General features: G+C 43.1%; 1 protein-coding gene and 1 long non-coding RNA gene across 8 annotated transcripts; both read right to left on the bottom strand.

The window, feature by feature from the left end:
- Positions 1-6571: 6571 nt before the first annotated feature.
- LOC128500291 (uncharacterized) lies at positions 6572-10438 on the bottom strand. Of its 3 annotated transcripts, XR_008354908.1 has the most exons (5): positions 10136-10438; positions 9901-10010; positions 9319-9378; positions 8733-8833; positions 6572-6722 (listed from the first exon to the last, which is right to left on the bottom strand). It is a non-coding gene; the product is annotated as an uncharacterized LOC128500291 (long non-coding RNA). The 3 variants fall into 3 exon arrangements; XR_008354907.1 differs by lacking the exon at positions 6572-6722 and having other exon boundaries at positions 8699-8833; positions 9273-9378; XR_008354906.1 differs by lacking the exon at positions 6572-6722 and having other exon boundaries at positions 8699-8833.
- A 2843-nt stretch (positions 10439-13281) lies between these two features.
- LOC128500011 (ATP-binding cassette sub-family D member 3-like) lies at positions 13282-19215 on the bottom strand. Of its 5 annotated transcripts, XR_008354864.1 has the most exons (6): positions 18945-19215; positions 15628-15728; positions 14900-14947; positions 14167-14199; positions 13593-13740; positions 13282-13321 (listed from the first exon to the last, which is right to left on the bottom strand). XR_008354864.1 is itself a non-coding variant. In XM_053469021.1 (5 exons), exons 1-4 carry the CDS (start codon positions 18951-18953, stop codon positions 13618-13620), a joined length of 285 nt encoding a protein of 94 aa, XP_053324996.1. In that variant the 5' UTR covers positions 18954-19213; the 3' UTR covers positions 13282-13321; positions 13597-13617. The 5 variants fall into 5 exon arrangements, 2 of the variants coding, with proteins under 2 accessions (XP_053324996.1, XP_053324995.1); XR_008354862.1 differs by lacking the exon at positions 14167-14199 and having other exon boundaries at positions 18945-19211; XM_053469021.1 differs by lacking the exon at positions 14167-14199 and having other exon boundaries at positions 13597-13740; positions 15628-15732; positions 18945-19213.
- Positions 19216-20863: the final 1648 nt, after the last annotated feature.

Genomic DNA, 20863 nt, shown 5'->3' with positions numbered 1-20863 from the left:
TTTGCCCACACCTTTGTTCACCAAAAGAAATGCTCTCCGCTCTTCAGTCCTTTATCCCCGTCTGTCTCTGGCGTGGTGCGGGTACTATAATACATGACTGCCCATCAAAGCCGGCTTTTCCTCCCCATCCCCTGTGTCTTTTGATTGATTAAATATTAATTGCTTACCATTTGATGAATGCTCTCTTTTTTTGCCAATTGACAAATATGTTTTCTCGTGTTCAAGCTCCAAGGACCCATGCAAAAAAACAAACAAACAACAAAACAGTAAAATTTCAGATGAAGAAAAAAGCAAATAAAAAAGAAAAGATGCCAGAAAGACTCCTGCATCAGAGGAAAACATTATGAAAACTGATAACTGGTTTCGCTTAATTAGTTATATTATAACATACATTACACATAACACCCTACGCTTCATTAGGTTAACATTATGAAAACTGATAACTGGTTTCGCTTTATCGCTTTATCAGTTATATTATAACATACATAACACATAACACCCTCAGCTTCATTAGGTTAACTGCAGCTCTAGTCTTATTATCATGAAGCCCAATGGAGTGATCCAGCTGATTATTGCTGTGGTTGCTTATAGCGATTAGACCATTTTTCAGCCAGCAGCAAAAATAAAAAAAAAAAAAAAAAAAAAAAAAGGAATATGATACGTTTGGCGTCCAAGTCCTGCAGTAACTGCGCTAACTATGGCTGTATAAAATAGTTTTGCGTGTTTGGGTTTATCTTCAGCTTCGTAGTTGGCACAGGACCACAAAACCGAACGTTCAAGCGAACGCAAATGCAGACTATTATTATTATTTACTGTTTTATATAGCACCATCAAATTCCGGAGCGCTGTACAATGGGTAGACAAGACATAGCAAGTAGTATGTAACATAACACATTGACTTACAGAGACAACAGGTGAGTAGAGCCCTGCTCAAAGGAGCTTACAATCTAGAGGGTGTATTACACAATAGTTAAAAGGTGCCATTGTAAGGGATAGACTAGCCCCGCTAGTGTAAGTATTGCGAGGAGGGGTGAGCTAAGGGAATATGGGGGGTGTTAATGTGCAATATTTTAAGCGTCCTTAAAGAAGTGGCCCTTGAGGGATCTTTTGAAGGACCGAAGGCAGTGGGGCGAAGGATAGACCGGGGGAGGGCATTCAAGAGGATAGGAGCAGCCCTGGAGAAATCTCGTAAGCGTGCATGACAGCTAGAAATCAGAGGAGAGGATAGAAGGAGATCGTTGGATGAGCGGAGAGACCGGTGTCGAGTGTATTTAGAGATGAGCGAGGAGATGTAGGGAGGGGAAATGCTGTGAAGGGCTTTGAAAGAAAGAGTGAGGATTTTGAATGAATCCTGAATCACACAGGCAGCCAGTGAAGAGACTGACAGAGGGGAGAGACGTTAGTAAAGCGACGGGAAAGGAAGATGAGTCTGGCAGCAGCATTCATGGTGGATTGTAGAGAGGTCAGACGGTTAAGAGGGAGACCAGCTATAACAGACAGAATAACAGTAGTCAAGACGGGAGATGATCAGGGCATGGACAAGAGCCTTAGTGGCATGCTGTGTTAGGAAGGGACGGGTGCAGGCAGTGTTTTTAAGATGGAGACGACAGACTGAATGTGGGGGGTGAACGGAAGGTCGGAGTCAAGGGTGACACCAAGACAGCGTGCATGAGTAGACGGGGAGATGATGGCACCATTAGCAACTAGGGAAATTGATGGGGGAATCTTAGCATTGGAGGGAGGAAAGATGAGAAGTTCTGTTTCAAAAAATGTGCAGATATCCAGGAAGGGACAGATGCAAGGCAGTTAGTTACACGAGCTAAGACAGAGGGAGAGAGATCAGGGGATAATAGATAGATAGATCAGGGTGTCATCAGCATACGGGTGGTATTGAAAGCCAAAGGATGAGATCAGTTTGCCAAGGGAGGAAGTGTAAAGAGAGAAAAGAAGGGGCCCTAGAACAAAGCCTTGGAAGAAGTTCTGAAGGTTAATAGAGCTGACGTCTCTGGTTAGGCGGGGTTGGGGTGCAAGGGAGTGAGTAGGAGGCAAGGTTAGAGAGCAGGAAAGGAAGTGGTGGTCAGAGAGGGGGAAAGGGGAATTAGAAAGGTTAGAGAGAGAGCACGTGCTAGAGAAAAGGTCCAGGGTGTGACCATCCTCATGAGTAGGGGAGTTAATATGTTGTTGGAGATCAAAAGAGGAGGTAATAGAAAGGCATTTTGAAGCCATGGGACTCAATGAGGTGTCAACTGGGATGTCGAAATCCCCAAGGACAACAGAAGGAATATCAGAGGAGAGGAAGAGAGAAGTGATTGAGAAATATGTTAGCCGGGCCAGGGGCGGTATATAACAGCAACGCGTATGGAGATGGGATGAAATAGTCGGATAGCATGGACTTCGAATGAAGAGAAAGAGAGTGATGGGGCAGAGGGAATAGGTTGAAAAGTACACGTAGGGGAGAGTATGAAGCCTACCCCCCTCTCCCTCCACCCTTCCTGTCATCAGGTCTGGGAGTGTGAGTGAGGTGTAGGCCACCATAGGAGAGAGCAACGGGAGAGGCAGTGTTAGAAGGGCATAGCCAGGTCTCAGTTAGAGCGAGAAGGTGTAAGGAACTAGAGATAAAGTGATCATGTAGGGCTGTTTGTTTGTTACAGACAGAGCACGCATTCCAGAGCGCAAGGGTAAATGGGGGAAGGAGGAGCGGCAGGGTATGTGGGAGATTATTGATTTCTGGAATGTTGACTGGGAGAGGATGGGGGAGAGATCACCTAAGGAGGTCCAGGGTTTGGGGAAATATCCCCAGCTGCTAAACAAATAGTAGAAGAGAAAGCGAGAGGAGGTGGGAATAGGACCTGTGCGAACGGAGAGATTGCTGGGAGTGAGGGGAGGTGGGGGAAAGGGAGGAGGTGACGTTGAAAAGTGCTTGGGATGAGAGAAGGGGAGAAGAAAGTAGTCATGGTGCAATACAGACATAGTGTGGGGTTGCAGGTGGCTGGAGAGAGATAATGATTTTACTAACAACAGAGGAAAGAGAAAAGTGGAACAAGAGGATTGTGAACACTGTATGTGAAGGAAAATGGTGATGGGAATGGAATGGAGGTGGGGGGAAACACAAAAAGCAGTAGGCAGCACTTGACAGTTCAGTGGAATATTGATTGTGGGGAGTCTCCCAGGTCTTCTCTGTCCTTCCTTGTTGTCCTCCTTGGTGAACTCCCAGATAGTGGCATTTAGTAAAAATTGGCACTTGGATTGAAAGTGGCACATTCATTAAGATTTAAAAAAGAGGGTACTTAACCTTAGGGGGCAGCGGCAGCTGCTCTCCTCCACTGCAGTCCAATCACTTTCCACGGGTTAGCTGCGTGAAATCAGGTGAAGCACTTTGCACACGCGCACACAATGTTCGCAGAGTTGGGGCTGGGGCAGTAAGTATATCACATGACAGGAGATATAGAATGCACAGAAAATAGCTGGTGAGGGGGGAAATGCAAATAAGGGGATTCTGCTATTGCAGGGGGGGTCACAATAAACATTTAACCCCTTAAGGACAATGGGCTGTCCTTAAACCCAATAAAAACAATGCATTGTGAGCCTGTACATGTACGGGCTTTGGCATGAAGGGGTTAGAGAGACCTCTCAGTTATCACATGCATTGATGGCTAATGTCCCTTTAACACATTTTTTTTGGCATTTCTCTTACATTTAAGCTTTCTATGAACCGCTTAGGCTACTGACTTAATTCCCTCCAAGCAGACTTTTACTCGCCCATCCCCTTTTTTTTCTCCGCTCTTGTGTCTTTAACCCCTTCGTGACAAAGGCTGATTTTACTTTTTGTACCCTTCGTGACAGTGGCCGTTTTAACATTTCTGTTATGGCGGACGTTGATGCCCCGGGGAGGGGCCAGACATGGCCCCTAGTGCCGATCGCGGCGTTGCTGAATGCCTCGAAGTCGAGGCATCACAGCAACAACGTTTGGGTGCAGAAAGCGAACGTAGATCGCTTTCTGCACCCGTTTAAAATCATGACGGTCCTGGCACGTCAATTGTCACTAACCTGATGGATAGGGAAGGCTTCCCCAAGCGCAGACCTGTATACAGCTGCCCCTGGCATTCTCTTCTTGGATAACTGATGCAGGATACCGTGACGTGATAATACACCCCGGGTGATGAGCCCAGCGAGAAGAGATTTAGGCCAGCAGAACAGTATCCTAGTAGCCAATACATATCTCCACTTTCATGCCACTTCATGGGTTGTATTTTGACAAATAAGGTGTATGAGTTTCTATGGGTAATGTATTAGTTGCCATCAAGTTGAAGTAAAAAAAAAAAAAAAAAGTGTGTTATTAAAAAAAATGTATAATAAGGTATCGGAATGGTCTTACTTACACTCCTTCCGTCATTGCGGCCGCTGTAATCAGTCGTTTTAAGTAACAGTGATTTTGAACACAGGCCCAGATCTAAGATGCTGGCGTGCAAGCAGCTCTTCTGACGAGGGTACCGGTTTCCATGCGGTCTGCTTCTCCAGACGTGTTTTTTTTTTTTTTTTGTCCGTTCACATCCAACCCTCATGTTTGTATTATATCGGAAGGTTTAAAGCCACTAAGCGGTGTAGACAATTTGTGTTTTTATCATTATTAACCCACAACAACCTGTTTATTTAAATAAGCGAGAGGTACGGGGAACATTTGAAGAGAATACATCAATGTGTTGCCCACAAAGTATTAGAATCGGATATTGTGTAAGTGAGATTCCAACTACAAGAAGTGCATCATTGCATAGTATGGAACGTAAGGAAATGCGAGTAAAATTAATGGGTCACCAACAATGGTCACTTGTAGTAATTTGAGGCTAGCATACATCTACGTAAAGGGAACACAAAGTTACAATTGACCAGGGAATTAGCTCATTGGAAATATATCTATTTCTGACGAGGCACTGAATCTCTCTATTAGCTTTCCGACCAGAGAAACTTGAATACATTTGAAGATGAAAAGGAGGACCCGAGTGCTCTGTGTGGAAAAACAAAACTGACATCAAATTATGAAAAGCCCAAAGTGCTTACTTTGCATCGAACCCGATCCGTAGCTACTCGACTAGGAAGTCATATTTATTGATGCGTCTGTTTAACTTCTTTAGTTCATAATATTCCACATATAATTTAAACGAATTGTGGCAGATGTTTGGATTTCAGTTATGTAGACTATTTTAGTGATCAGTCATAGAAGTCATTCCCCCCCCCAGCACATAAATTGGAGAATTTATGGTATTTCAGAAATCACTACTTGTGAAATGTCTGTGTGATTTTGCAACGTATAATACTTCATTGCAGATTTCCATGGGATAATGATTAAGTATCCTATTACAGTGGGAAGGTAGGAGTGTATACTAGGGCATTACTCATAGGATTTCATCCATGTAGTTTATGCAAGTTTACAGCTACCCGCTTCCTTCCCGGTATAATATAGTGGTGGAGTATTCAGGAGAAAAATTTTTTTTGCACATTTTAACTACCTTGGATGCTTTATAAATATCCACGGTGACACAGGTTACTTGAAAAGGTTTTAGCAACGATTGGGGGGGGAAACAGACCAAGGACTGTTTAAGGTCTGAGTCTCTACATCGCATGGCATAGGAAGTTTTCTATGGCCGCTGGTTAGATCCAACCGTACGGATTTGTTCCAGCGAATGCAGTAAGTTTGTGGATCAAACTTTACCCAGAATGTTTACCATTTGCCAGGATGACATTAAGCACAGTAGAGTAGAGACTTTGGGGAAGGATTTACACACATTCAATTTATTGCATACTTAGTGCATGCCTTCATCAAGCACATTTCTGTGTTACACGATTTGCTCAAACCCCCCCCCCCAAAAAAACACATATCTACAATACATGGTTTACATTCCAGTAGGGACTGCTCCATTTAACAATGTAAAAAGTCATCCTACTAGTTTAAATTAATAGATTTTAAATCTTACTGGGAAGTGTATAAAATTTGACGACGTATGAATTCAGTCCAACCGGCACACCTAGTGAGACATACAAACCTGTCAACTGGCTCTATTTAGAGCCAAGTGCCAACGCTCAGGGATTTTACTGAGCACGCCGAGTATTTATGATACTCAACTGATTAGTCAGGCGCAAAAATAAAAAGTGAATCTTTGGACTCAAAAATAAAAAAAAACAAAAATTGAACCGGAGATTCATTTGAAAGGAAAACCGTTACAGTTGATGCAATGCCCCAGCGTACGTATCCCATCAGAGCCAGGGGATTAGGGGATCCTCTAGTCTAGCCAGCGGTATCTAGTGCAAAACAAGAAGTGACACAGTCATCTACGATCCTACGGCCATTCTTTGGTCAAAAAAAAATAAAAAAATTATAGCATTCGCTTCGGAACTAAACTTCAAAGAAAACGGGAGACACCTTTCTCCTAGCTAGAAAAGTTACAGTAGTTGATTTCTACCATATAAACCAACTTCACTTATTTATACCCTGAACTTTCAATGTTAGAGTAGTATTGGTGTTGATTATTAAACGGATAAGTGCACAATTGCCAGTTTTCTAAATTGCACATGAAAAAAAAGGCTGCATTATATTTCGCCACAAGTTACTTTCGATTTCCGGTGTACCCTGATATTTATCAGCATAAAACACTTAAGAGCTGAATTCAATGGCGTCATCTGTGATCTGCTTGAACTCAGTTTCCTCTGCTGTCCATGTGGAGGTAGTACTGCAAGAGAGGGGAAACATGAATCAGTGACTTCAATATTACTAAGCAAAATAATAAAAAGGTCGTTCTAATGTTAGAAACACCAGGAAACTAGGAGAGGTGAGCTAAGAGAATATGGGGGGGGGGTGTTAATGTGCAATATAAGCGTCCTTAAAGAAGCGGGGAAGAGGGATTTTTTGAAGGATCGAAGGCAGGGAGGAGAGACGGATAGACTGGGGGAGGGCATTCCAGAGGATAGGGGCAGCCCTGGAGAAATCTTGTAAGCGTGCATGAGAGCTAGAAATCAGAGGAGAGGATAGAAGGAGATCATTGGATGAGCAGAGAGAGCGGCGTGGACTGTATTTAGAGATGAATGAGGAGATGTAGGGAGAGGAACCGCTGTGAAGGGCTTTGAAGGTAAGAGTGAGGATTTTGAAATGAATCCTGAGGCGCACAGGCAGCCAGTGAAGAGACTGACAGAGGGGAGAGATGTAAGTAAAGCGATGGGAGAGGAAGATAAGTCTGGCAGCAGCATTCATGGTGGATTGTAGAGAGGTGAGACTGTTAAGACCAGCTTAGACAGAGTTACAGTAATCAAGGTGGGAGATAATCAGGGCATGGACAAGAGCCTAATTGCCAAGCTGTGTTTGGAAGGGATGGATGCTGGCAATGTTTTTAAGAAGGGGACGACAGTTTTTAGAGACAGACTGAATGTGGGGGGGGGGCGAACGAAAGGTCAGAGTCAAGGGTGACACCAAGACTGCGTGCATGAGTAGACGAGGAGATGATGGCGCCATCAACAATGAGGGAAATTGATGGGGGAGTCTTAGCATGGGAAGGAGGGAAGATGAGAAGACCTGTTTTGGAGAGGTTAAGTTTCAAGAAACGTGCCAATATCCAGGTGGAGACAGATGCAAGGCAGTTAGTTACACGATCTATGACAGAGGGAGAGAGATCAGGAGAGGATAGATAGATAGATCTGGGCGTCATCAGCATACAGGTGGTATTGAAAGCCTAAGGATCAGGGCAGGGTGGTGACAGTGCAGATATGTCATCTCTGATGGTTTTAATTTTATTATCGAAGTATGTGGCAAAGTCCGATGCATTAAGGTTAGTGGAAGGGGTTGCAGGGATCGGTTGAAGCAGGGAATTGAAAGTATTAAAGAGTCGTTTAGGGTTGTAAGACAGGGAGGAGATTGAAAGCAGAGTAGTAGGAACATAGCATAACATAGCATTCATTTATAGCGCAGAAAGTCAGACATGGAATGAGGAGACTTTCGCCAACTACGTTGAGCGGTGCGGGAACATCGACGTAGGTGTTGGGTTACAGTCGTGTGCCAGGGTTGGAAGCGTGAACGTCGTGAGGAGCGAGTAGTAACTGGTGCTACATGATGGAGAGCAGATGCGAGAGTGGCGTTACAGACAGAGGTGGCGTTGTTTGGGCACGTCATGTTTGAGATAGGAGAGATAGTAAATTGATTGAGAAGTTCTGAAGGTTAATAGAGCTTAGGGCTGTGCGGAGATCTGTGAGAGCCAGGGACACCTTCATCTAATCAGTGTCCACGTCCTAAAGTTCTCTGCCTTCTCCCCACCCACCCTTACAAATGAACAACGGCGTAAAGGTAACATAACATAATGGGGAGGAATAATCATGTAGATTCAGTGAGAAGGAGAAGATGACTCCCAAGTTGGGTTTGTAACATATATGCATTGCTTATTTAATGCCTAGGCATAGTTACATTTACGTATTTAGCGTGAAGAACTATAAATGTGGGTTTAGCAAAAGGGGCACATTCACTAAGTCTCCAAGTAGTAGTAGAAATTGTAGTGTGGACAACAGGTGTTTTTGTCTAGAAGGTTAATGAAGATACACAATCTCTTGAATAAACGCATGGTCTACCTTTTCTTTTTAGGCTGGGAGCCCTTTTCATAGCATTTTCTTTAGAGATGTAGGCAATTATTATTATGATTTTTCTTTTTTTTTTTAAATACAATAATGCAGTGCTTTCATGAAATGTTTAAAAGATTTACCTCGTGGTGCTTCCATAGGGACTTTCTGTGTGACACTGTGCTCCCTTTTCTTATCCTCTTAGGTTGGAATAGCTTTGTTCACAGTTGAAAGAGGAAACGTGCTGGAGACAACAGACGGCATTAGAAGACCAATGTATGAAAATCTGGAGTGTGTGTAAGACACCGTCTAAGCAACTGATTTTGGAACACGCGGACAGCAAAAGGTTTCCCCGATCGGATGGCTTCTGCGGATAAAATTTTGTCAACGTCAGAAAATGTCACAGAATTTATAAGGTCCACACGCTAATGACATTTCTTTATAAACGTCATAAACAATTATAAACTGCCTGCCGTCCTTTACTTAGTGTGTTTCAGTTTAGGAACTCTGGACGTATGCAGAATCCCAATCTGCACTGCTTGGGCACCGTGTCTTTAGTTTTATTATTTACTGCCACAATATTTTACAGAAGGCGTGGAAGGTCCTGCTCACTAGTGCTTATAATCCAGAGAGAAGTGTAAATCTGACAGACAAGGTTCAGTATGTAGGTGACGATAATTTACCTTTCTGCAGTGGTCATAGATATAAACCTTCTACATCCATACTAACCGCACTAGTGCACTCGTCCAAAATGGCAAACTGGGGTACATGGTAAAATTATCTTGCCATCTGGAAATAAACATAAGTTTAGCTCTCAAGTAACGAGTCTACTTAGCCAAATGAGAAGAAAAAAAAATGAATACTGAATAGTAAGGCAGGAGGAAAAGGAAAAAAAATTAAATATATATATATATATATATATATATACATACATACATATACATGTTTTAACAACATAGCAACTAATAAAATATTCTTGCTGATTGGATAACTCTATAATAGCCACAGTGAAAAATATAAATTTCAGAAAATGTGAATTTGAAGTTAGATTACCCAGACTTGCTTTTATTATAAAGTTTTACTAAGTTTTTTTTTCATTGTTGAGCAAGTACAAATTGGAGATAGTTGGATGGATTTATTAGTGGTCAAAAACAGAATATTGAAAGTTAAATCCAATTCCTCTGTAATCCTAGTATCGCAGTGTGTCTCATCCACTGAACACACCAGCTCAGCCCATAAATGGACACATTTACAATGCTAGAAAATCAGAATTCTGTAGTCTGTAAATTAAAACCAAGATCAAATACGTACTGCCATCCTCTGCTTTTCGCCCCCACTCAGTACATCCAGTCTTGAACACTGTCCCAGCCGCCTTCACGTTCCAAACCCAGCTGCACATTGTCAAGGTATTCCTTCAATACCTGGGGAGTGAATATAAAACAAAGATGGGTAGTTAAGCCACTTAACTAAATACAGCTAAGTAAGTAATTTCAGTGTGTAAGAAAATTAGAAGAGAAGTTTCAACATACTGGACCGTTCTTCTCACCTTATCAGGAATACCTTTACGTTTCCGGTGTTCTGGAGTGTCTGGGTAAATGACTTGGTCCCGTAACGTTCCCAAAGTCATATGGTCTCTATGTAAGATATTGTGCTACAAATAAATTACTGACACCACAACTCAGGATATATTGATTCTACAAATCAAAAGGTGCTGAAATGTGATCACACTACAGGAACAGAGACAGCTGGGCAGAACATAATCAGAAGTACATAAAATATCTTCCTCGTTCAGGTTTGGTCAGACATCCACCGAATAGAGGCCACAGCTGCAGAATAAAACATATTTAGGTAAATTGCTCAAAGATTATTCTATATAAATAATATGTACATTGTTACTTCTACAATTAGACATTACCTAGGCTACTGTAATTTCATCTACATTAGGGCCGTTGTATTACGTAGCATTTACCTATGTTTTATTTTCAACATAAATACCACGCCGTCGCTATAATGCCCTTTAGGGCTGCGGCACTAAACGTTGAGGAGGTTAATTCATACAGAAATTCTAAAACATTTTTATTTTAATTATAGATACAACCGGCTGACACCGCATCACCTAATGCAATAGTAGCTCTTTTAATATATTAGTGGGAACAAATGCCATCAGAAAACCACAGCTTCATCATGTAGCAAGATACAAATTTTGCCTTACACTTCCAACCTTACATAGTTACATTAGCACAAAAACCAAGGATCTTTAAAGTACAATGTCGCTACATGATATATAAACACACACCATATTAGAGGTTGCAGCTTCACCCATACTTGAAGTTTGCACCTAAGTATATTTCGAATCGGAAACAAAATTTCTAGAAATTTTCAATACCCTGAATTTTCCCAGGAATAATCCTTTAAGCATGTAAAGTGTTCCCTCTGTTATAATGTCTGCCAGCAACACTTGTCATGTGACACAAGTTTATAAACTCTCAAACATACTGGAGGCGGCAGTTATTGTCGTAACAGCAACCTTTAACAGTGGGTTCACAAGGTGAGAGAGAAAACTTATTACTACATCTCTCATTCCATAAACCGCTGTGAGATACATAACCAAGCCACGGGGAACTGAACTCTTAGGCAAGGCAAAGCATTAAACATTAAGGACGTGCTTGGCTGCAGAGTATATCATCATTTATCCCACCATTATTTCGCTCACCTCAAGGAGCTCAGCTTGAGTGCTGTTCTGATGACGTGGGGGCACATAGGGGTGAGGAACGGACGGCTGAAAACCAGGTAACCAACCACAGTCGCTAGAACTGCAATAATCAAAAAGCACACCACAGACATTAAATGCCAGCATAGACACTGACCACTTAAAATCAATAAACCGCAGGTGCAATCTAGGGCTGCAACTAACGATTATTTTAATAATCGATTAATCGGCCGATTATTTTTTCGATTAATCGATTAATCGGATAAAAAAAAACAATATGCAAATTTTTCGTTTATTTAAAAGAATTTAATGAACTGGATGTTAAAAAACAACTTAAAATTTACATTAACATTCTTATTTTGTTATGATGTAATAAAAAACAATATTTTCAAAGTACAAGAACCCAAACACAATATTTATGAAACAAAATAACCCCAAACATTCTGAAAAGAGGTGGACTATTACTGTTCAAGAAACTTTGCCCCAGCACTTTGCACTTTGCACCCAGCACTTTGCACCCAGCACTTTGCACCCAGCACTTTGCACCCAGGCCTGGCACTTTGCACCCAGCACTTTGCACCCAGCACTTTGCCCCAGCCCTGGCACTTTGCATCCAGCACTTTGCACCCAGCATTCAGCACTTTGCACCAGCACTTTGCACTTTGCACCCAGCCCTGGCACTTTGCACCCAGCACTTTGCACCCAGCCCTGGCACTTTGCACCCAGCACTGGCACTTTGCACCCAGCACTTTGCACTGTGCCCCTGCACCCAGTCTCTAACTCTGCCCTGCACCCAGCCCTGCCCCCACATTCTGCCCTGCCCCCACACTCACACTCTGCCCTGCACCCACTCTGCCCTGCACCCACACTCACACCCTGCCCTGCATCCCCACCCCCACTCTGCCCTGCACCCAGTCTCCCACTCTGCTCTGCACCCACACTCACACCCTGCATCCCCACCCCCACTCTGCCCTGCACCCAGTCTCCTGCCCTGCACCCCCCACCCCCACTCTGCCCTGCACCCCCACCCCCACTCTGCCCTGCACCCCCACCCCCACTCTGCCCTGCACCCACACTCACGAACCGCTCTGTGCGAATGGAGCCACTCGCACAGAGCGGTTCGCTCTGTGCGAATGGAGCCACTCGCACAGAGCGAACCGCTCTGTGCGAATGGAGCCACTCGCACAGAGCGGTTCGCTCTGTGCGAATGGAGCCACTCGCACAGAGCGGTTCGCTCTGTGCGAATGGAGCCACTCGCACAGAGCGAACCGCTCTGTGCGAATGGAGCCACTCGCACAGAGCGAACCGCTCTGTGCGAATGGAGCCACTCGCACAGAGCGAACCGCTCTGTGCGAATGGAGCCACTCGCACAGAGCGAACCGCTCTGTGCGAATGGAGCCACTCGCACAGAGCGAACCGCTCTGTGCGAGTGGCTCCATTCGCACAGAGCGATTCGCTCTGTGCGAGTGGCTCTGTGCGATCCGTGCACATAGACATGAAGAATACTTACCTCCGGAACGCGTCACATCCGTCACGTAGCTAGAAGGCGGAGACTGCAGAGCGTGTAGCAGAAGCGGGGAACGCTCGCGGAGGTAAGTAAAAGGAGCCGAGTGCTCCAACAACGAATTGATCACTCGATTAATCGATAACGGAAATCGTTATCGATGATTTCCGTTATCGATTATTATCGATTTTATCGATTCGTTGTTTCAGCTCTAGTGCAATCTACAGTCTACTTTTTACACAGCTATATGCAGATGAAGCTATCTGAGAGACCCGGGCATACAGAGCGTCTCCCACCGCCACAGCCTACCTATACCGCACAGTAAATAATAACAACGCTAAACTGTCACAATCTTCTATAGCAAACGGAAAAATATTACTAAAGTATGACATGCAAATAATTCTTGCCAGTAACATTTTCTGATGGTCTCCTGTCTGGTGCGAGTAGCCAAAAACCACCATGTTCACATTCGCATCTCTTTTATTTTTTTATTTCCATTGTAAAAGGCCATTTCTTCACTAGAAATAAATACAAAAGAGAAATGATCAGTATAATTTAATTACACATTACAGATACCAAGCTCCTAGTAAGTACAAGGTTTTTATTAATTGAGTTAACGACCATCATATTTGGCAGCAACAAGCAATGTGTAAGTGGGACATAATAGTTATATCAATTATTTCAAAATTACATTATATCAAAAATGTACTTAATACATTCAGTTTTTACAAAATTTACAAAAATAAATACAATCTGAAAATACAGGAAGCCAGAAGATCGCATACGTACCTACCTATTGATGATGAGACGGGAGTTAACATATCTGTATTTCACCTTCATACCGCTGCTCGGCTACTGTCATCTTACCAATAGGCCTTCTAAGGTGTGTAAGGAAAAGGTCAGCTACGAGTAGGTAAGCCATCATGCTGGCTGGTCCCTATATATGCATGGAAAGAAAGAAAGAAAGAAAGAAAGAAAGAAAGAAAGAAAGAAAGAAAGAAAGAAAGAAAGAGTTACTAAGGTTACTTGAAAGAATAAAAAAATAATCAACATACCATAAAAAAAAAACACCTCAACGTGTGAGGAAAGGGATTTAGGGGTAATTATTTCTGAGGATTTAAAGGTAGGTAGACAATGCAGTAGAGCAGCAGGTAATGCTAGCAGAATGCTTGGTTGTATAAGGAGAGGTATTAGCAGTAGAAAGAGGGAAGTGCTCATGCCGTTGTACTGATCACTGGTGAGATCTCACTTGGAGTATTGTGTACAGTACTGGAGACCGTATCTCCAGAAGGATATAGATATGTTGGAGAAAGTTCAGAGAAGGGCTCCTAAAATGGTTTATGGATTACAAAATAAACCTTACCAGGACAGGTTAAAGGATCTTAACCTATATAGCCTGGAAAAAAGACGGGGCAGGGGGGACATGATTTGAAACATTTCAATACTTAAAGGGAATCAACAAAGTAAAGGAAGAAAGTTTATTTAAAAGGAGAAATAAAACCGCAACAAGAGGACACAAGCATAAACTAGAGGGGCAAAGGTTTAATGGTAACATCAGAAAATATTACTTTACGGAAAGGGTAGTGGACGCATGGAATAGCCTCCCAGTGGAAGTGGTAGATGTTAATACAGTAAAGTCATTTAAGCAAGCATGGGATAGGCATAATGCCAAGCTAGATATAGGATAAGGGCAAGTACTAAAGGAGAGTACTCAGAGGTTGGGCAGACTGGATGGGCCTTCTGGTTCTTATCTGCCGTCACTTTCTATGTTTCTAAACTCTTAAAAATAATCCATGTGCGTATAATATAATTTTTTGACTCGGATGCAAGTAAAAAAAAAATATATATCAGCATGTGAAGAATGATTTGTCCTGGCTGATTTTCTACATTATGAAAAATTCAGATAACATGAGTGTGAGTGTGTGTGTGTGTGGGGGGGAACCTGGTTATATCACGATGACCACAGCAGTAATAACCACAGTCTAACTGTTCAATCTGACCGGGATTTTGGCCCTCTGCTCTTTGCACAATTGATGTAATTCATCAATATTCGTGACTTGTGTTGTTAAAGAAGCCCTAGTCATACAAAAACTTACCTGAGCATTTGTCAGCTTGACAATATACAGAACGATATCCAAAAATAGCTGAAGAAAAAAAAATAACAAATGAAACTCACAATACTATATAACAACTCTGTATACCCGCAACAATAATGGGAAATATGTATAATACAGAAGAATAGGAAAGCAAGCCACTAGTTAACGTGGAAAGACGGTATTTTGTTCAACACTGCAAAGTGCACCTTGGGTAAATCCAGACCACAATGGCAAATGATTACATGTTATTCACAAGAACAGCGTATGCATGTATGTAAATTTTATTGATAAATAACAGCATAAAAAAGGGGGAGGCATAATACGTGTAGCCAATAGATTGTCAGCTTCGGTACCAGTATATTTAATGTATGTTCATTTGTAAGTTGTATTTACTTTTACGGTACCCTATTGTAACAGCTCTACCAAATCTGTTGGTGCTATATAAAATGTAAATGTAGTCATGAAAGTACAGCAGTCTACAGACAACTTTATTGGGGTACAAAAGCTATGGATACATTTGTAAAGGAGGCCCCTGTCTGTAAATCTCACAGTGTAAGTAATATACTGGTAATATAAATGGTAGCTACATTAACTTTATAATTATTTTCCTTGTGAAAGAAATACAGTAAGAGCATAAAGGGCCATAGCCTATTTTTGAAGTACCCAGCACAAACAAAAAAAAAAGGTAACAAAACACTCACAACTAGAAGAGCCATGAGGAAACTCACCTTGCTTAAGTTTGAATACTGGTTCACCACGCTGTTACAAAACCTCTCAACATCTTGCGTGAGCAGCTGATGTGCATTTGCTATCCTGTTGTCCAAGTTGCCTATCTTAAACGTGTGGGGGGGGGAACAATCTATGTGGGGAACGTATTATACCTTGTGATATTTTATACATCTAATGGAACATTACTGAGAAAATAAGTAATTGTCTCTTAGGCTCAAAACCAGTTTATATCACCACGATCACAGCAACAATACCCACAGTCAAACTCTTCAAGTAGTTATCAATCTGGCCGAGATTTTGTTCACCGGCTCATTGTAGAATTGATGTAATTCATCAGTGTTTGTGGCTTGAAGTCCTAGTCATACAAAAACATACCCGAGCCCCAATAGCACTTACCAGCTTGATGATATACAGAGACATGATCCTACAGAACAACAGTAGCTGCTAGACACGAGAAATCCATCTTGTATGTCCAGTTATTTAGCCTTGTTCAAGACTATGTTAGCTGTAGCTAAAGTTTCCACACACACACACACATATATATATATATAAAAATATACACACACACAGAGCCGGCCTTAGGTGTTCTGGCGCCCTGTGCGGACTACTCGTCTGGCGCCCCCCCATCCCAAAAAAAGAAAGGAATCAAAACTTGTAACAAAACCCCAATCACTATATACTACGCCAAACATTGATGTGGTGTAGGCCTACCACTTCATTGTCTGGCTTAGTAGTAGGGATGCACCGAAACGAATTCTGGACTGAAACCAAAAGTGCAGCATTTACCTGGCCGAAACCGAATATGACCCCCCCCCTACACATAACAAAACAATTAAATAACAATATTTATATATATATATATATATATATATATATATGATTAACAGCAATCACATTCTTATCATGCCCGCAGATTCCAGGATGTACTCGTAGACTACTTGGCATGATAGGAGTATGATTGCCCTATGTACCCCGTCTCACTCCATTCTCCCTACCTACCCCCTCCTAACTATCTACCCTCTCCCTCTTTGAAGTTCACTTACCTTTCAGAAGTCCTGCGGTGGGGGTGCAATGCCTCTGCCTCCCAGCTCTGCCACTGTATGGAACAGTATAGAGTGATGGGAGTTATGATGTACTTTAGAGCATAATTATATAATGAAAAATACATTGGAAATGGTACAGCATAACACCCATCACTCTCACACCCTTACCAATCCACACACATACACCAATCCACACATATACACCAATCCACACATATATACCAATCCACACACATACACCAATCCACACACATACACCAATCCACACATATACACCAATCCACACATATACACCAATCCACACATATATACCAATCCACACACATACACCAATCCACTCCACACATACACCAATCCACACATATACACCAATCCACACATATACACCAATCCACTCCACACATATACACCAATCCACATATATACACCAATCCACACACACATACCAATCCACACATATACACCAATCCACACATATACCAATCCACACATATACACCAATCCACACGCATACCAATCCACATGCATACCAATCCACACGCATACCAATCCACACGCATACCAATCCACACACGTATACACCAATCCACACATATACACCAATCCACACATATATACCAATCCACACGCATACCAATCCACACATATACACCAATCCACACATATATACCAATCCACACATATACCAAACCACACATATATACCAAACCACACATATATACTAATCCACACATATACCAAACCACACATATATACCAAACCACACATATATACCAAACCACACATATATACTAATCCACACATACACCAATCCACACATATACACCAAACCACACATATATACTAATCCACACATATACCAAACCACACATATATACCAAACCACACATATATACCAAACCACACATTTATACTAATCCACACATATACACCAATCCACTCTCACTGTCACTTTATGCTTTCCTACCTTTCCTCTTTCAGTTTCTTTGCCTCCTCTTCGCTCTTCTTCTTAGTTCTTCTGTCTTCTCTTCTTCCGGGTCAGAGGGCACGGAGACCGGTGGGCGCGGCTTCAGTGCTGTGCGCCGGGATCTGACAGCAAACCCCGGCGCACAGCAGCTGTTGCCGCGGGGATCACAAGGGAGCGGTATCGGAGGTCTGTTAAAGACCTCCGATACTGCTCCCTTGCGAGCCTGCTCCTCCAGCGGCGGACATTACTGTCCGTCTCTGGAGGGGTGCCGGGTGCCCCCATACTGGCGGCAGCGGACCCCGCGGCGGCAGGGGCGTCGGACCGCGCTGCGGCGGCGGCGGCGGCGGCGGTGGACCCCGGCGGACCCCGCGGCGGCGCCCCCTGGAGTGTGGCGCCCTGTGCGGTCGCACAGGTCGCACACCCCAAAGGCCGGCCCTGCACACACACACACACAGCTACAGTTTTTACCATCATTAAACCATGACAAAAATTGCCCATAGATCCTGCTTTGCATAAACTTGTTTTTGGAGATATGGGGTTTAAAAATAAGAGCCAGTCAAGAACCCTGGCAAAAGGTGGCAAACCCAGCAGAACAGATCTCTGCCTTGTAGGCCTCTATTTTTTTTCTCTTAGACAGCATGTCATGACCTACATGTACTTCCCAAAAGGGAGGAGGAATAACTTAAGGTGAGATGATTCAGGTCAACATGGCTACTCCTACACATATTATATATATATACATATGTGTGTATATACACACACACACACACATATATATATATATATATATATACACACACACACACACACACACACACATATATATATACACACACACATATATATACATATACACACACACATACACATATATATACATATACACACACACATACACATATATATACATATACACACACACACACACATATATATACATATACACACACACACATATATATATATATATATAAACACTTAAATGCAACATTCTCACTAAGCTCCTGGGCTTACAAACTCAGCGTCTCCTTGGCACAGATAAAATAAAGTTAATAAACGGACAGGCTGATTTAAGAGACGTGTATCTTCACTCATGACATGCCACAGAGGGCAAAAGAAGAAAACAAACATAAAACAAACGTTTTAGCTTACTATAATAACTAGAAAAGCATCTGGCAGCGAGCGGCTCTTGAAAATAGTATCTGGTCGTGTGATATAGCCACTACCAAGCACACATGTCTTAGCATATCCCCCAATGTCTAAACTTTCGATTAAGTAGAAAAAAAGGCAACACAAGAATGCTTACGGCAGGCATGGCGGCTATAAAGTTGAAGAGGCCTCTCTTAAAATCGTTTCTGCTGCGGCTGATGATCGCACTGCAAACCACCACATGTATGTATGTTACAGCGCACTTTCCACAGAGGCAACAGATATTTGAGAAAATCAGTGAAATGCAATATCCTTATACTATGCTTTTGATGGATGCAGAACGGATTTAATATAAAGGCCATGTGGTAGAAACCCAATGCTGCACAGGCAGCAGGCAGTTACGTGACAGTCAAAACCAAGAGCTCACCAGCGGAATGGCAGCTATATGGCGCCAAACCGGAAGTGGGGCACGAAACCGGAAGTGACCATCATCCTAATGCGCATGCGCAGAACGGAGCTGACAGAAACCGGAAGTGGGGCATGAAACCGGAAGTGGGCATGAAACCGGAAGTGGGGCATGAAACCGGAAATGGGCACGAAACCGGAAGTGCCCAACCTCTTACTGCGCATGCGCAGAACAAGAAGTCCGCGCATGCGCAGAACGGACCTGACCGAAACCGGAAGTGGGGCATGAAACCGGAAGTGGGGCACCTCCTACTGCGCATGCGCAAAACCGAAAGTCCGCGCATGCGCAGAACGGACTTGGCCGAAACCGGAAGTGGGGCATGAAACCGGAAGTGGGGCACCTCCTACTGCGCATGCGCAAAACCGGAAGTCCGCGCATGCGCAGAACGGACTTGGCCGAAACCGGAAGTGGGGCATGAAACCGGAAGTGGGGCACCTCCTACTGCGCATGCGCAGAACCGGAAGTCCGCGCATGCGCAGAACGGACTTGGCCGAAACCGGAAGTGGGCACGAAACCGGAAGTGGGGCATGAAACCGGAAGTGGGGCACATCCTACTGCGCATGCGCAAACCAGGAAATCGGCGCATGCGCAGAACGGACCTGGGCGAAACCGGAAGTGGCCGCGAAACCGGAAGTAGCAGGCGAATTACACAGGAGTGGTGTCAGGTCACCAGAGAACAGAACTGGACAGCGGTCAGGTCGATGATTACAGCCAGATAACTGAAATAGGATTGGGTTTCTTGCCACCACTTTTAACAACAGATAAAGAGTCAGATTACGGAGTTGAAAGTCAATAAAAAGGAAGCCATGAGCAGCGTAAGCGTAAGGTGCATGCGTGAGGTCTTACACGGCTATTACTGCTGGGCGCTAATTAGCACCATGTACTACAAAGAAATTGAATATGAATCAGCGCCGTCCGGAATTCAAAAACCTGCAGAGTTTCCAATGGAAGCAGAGACTTACGGATAAACACATATAATATGTGTTAACTCCTTAATTCCCTCTTTAGGGATTTGAGAGGTAGGCAGTGGTTCATTTTTGGTTTCAGATCCACATTGAGGACAGAATAGACTGTCCTTAAGTGTAGACGGGATAAAATGTGTAATAATAGTAATGGAGATCTGTGTAGGGAGAGGAACAACCCAGGGCCACCATAGAGCCGTCTCTATTTAGAATGATTATAATGCTAGGAGGGTACAGGTAGGCATTTTCATTATGCGGTGCTGGCAAGCGTTACCGTCGGACAGCACCCAATATAAAGCCAACGCTTGCCCTTTGCCCACACCTTTGTTCACCAAAAGAAATGCTCTCCGCTCTTCAGTCCTTTATCCCCGTCTGTCTCTGGAGTGGTGCGGGTACTATAATACATGACTGCCCATCAAAGCCGGCTTTTCCTCCCCATCCCCTGTGTCTTTTGATTGATTAAATATTAATTGCTTACCATTTGATGAATGCTCTCTTTTTTTGCCAATTGACAAATATGTTTTCTCGTGTTCAAGCTCCAAGGACCCATGCAAAAAAACAAACAAACAACAAAACAGTAAAATTTCAGATGAAGAAAAAAGCAAATAAAAAAGAAAAGATGCCAGAAAGACTCCTGCATCAGAGGAA

Source organism: Spea bombifrons, chromosome 6 (genome assembly GCF_027358695.1).
Source record: "Spea bombifrons isolate aSpeBom1 chromosome 6, aSpeBom1.2.pri, whole genome shotgun sequence".
NCBI lineage: Eukaryota > Metazoa > Chordata > Amphibia > Anura > Pelobatidae > Spea > Spea bombifrons.
This window is presented reverse-complemented; position numbering and strand designations above follow the sequence as displayed.

Coding starts and splice junctions, on each gene's coding strand:
- LOC128500011 (XM_053469021.1), bottom strand. Junction 14,948..15,627: donor AGTATTCAAACTTAAGCAAG/GTGAGTTTCCTC, acceptor TTTTTTCTTCAG/CTATTTTTGGATATCGTTCT. Junction 13,741..14,899: donor TCAAGCTGACAAATGCTCAG/GTAAGTTTTTGT, acceptor ATGCATATATAG/GGACCAGCCAGCATGATGGC.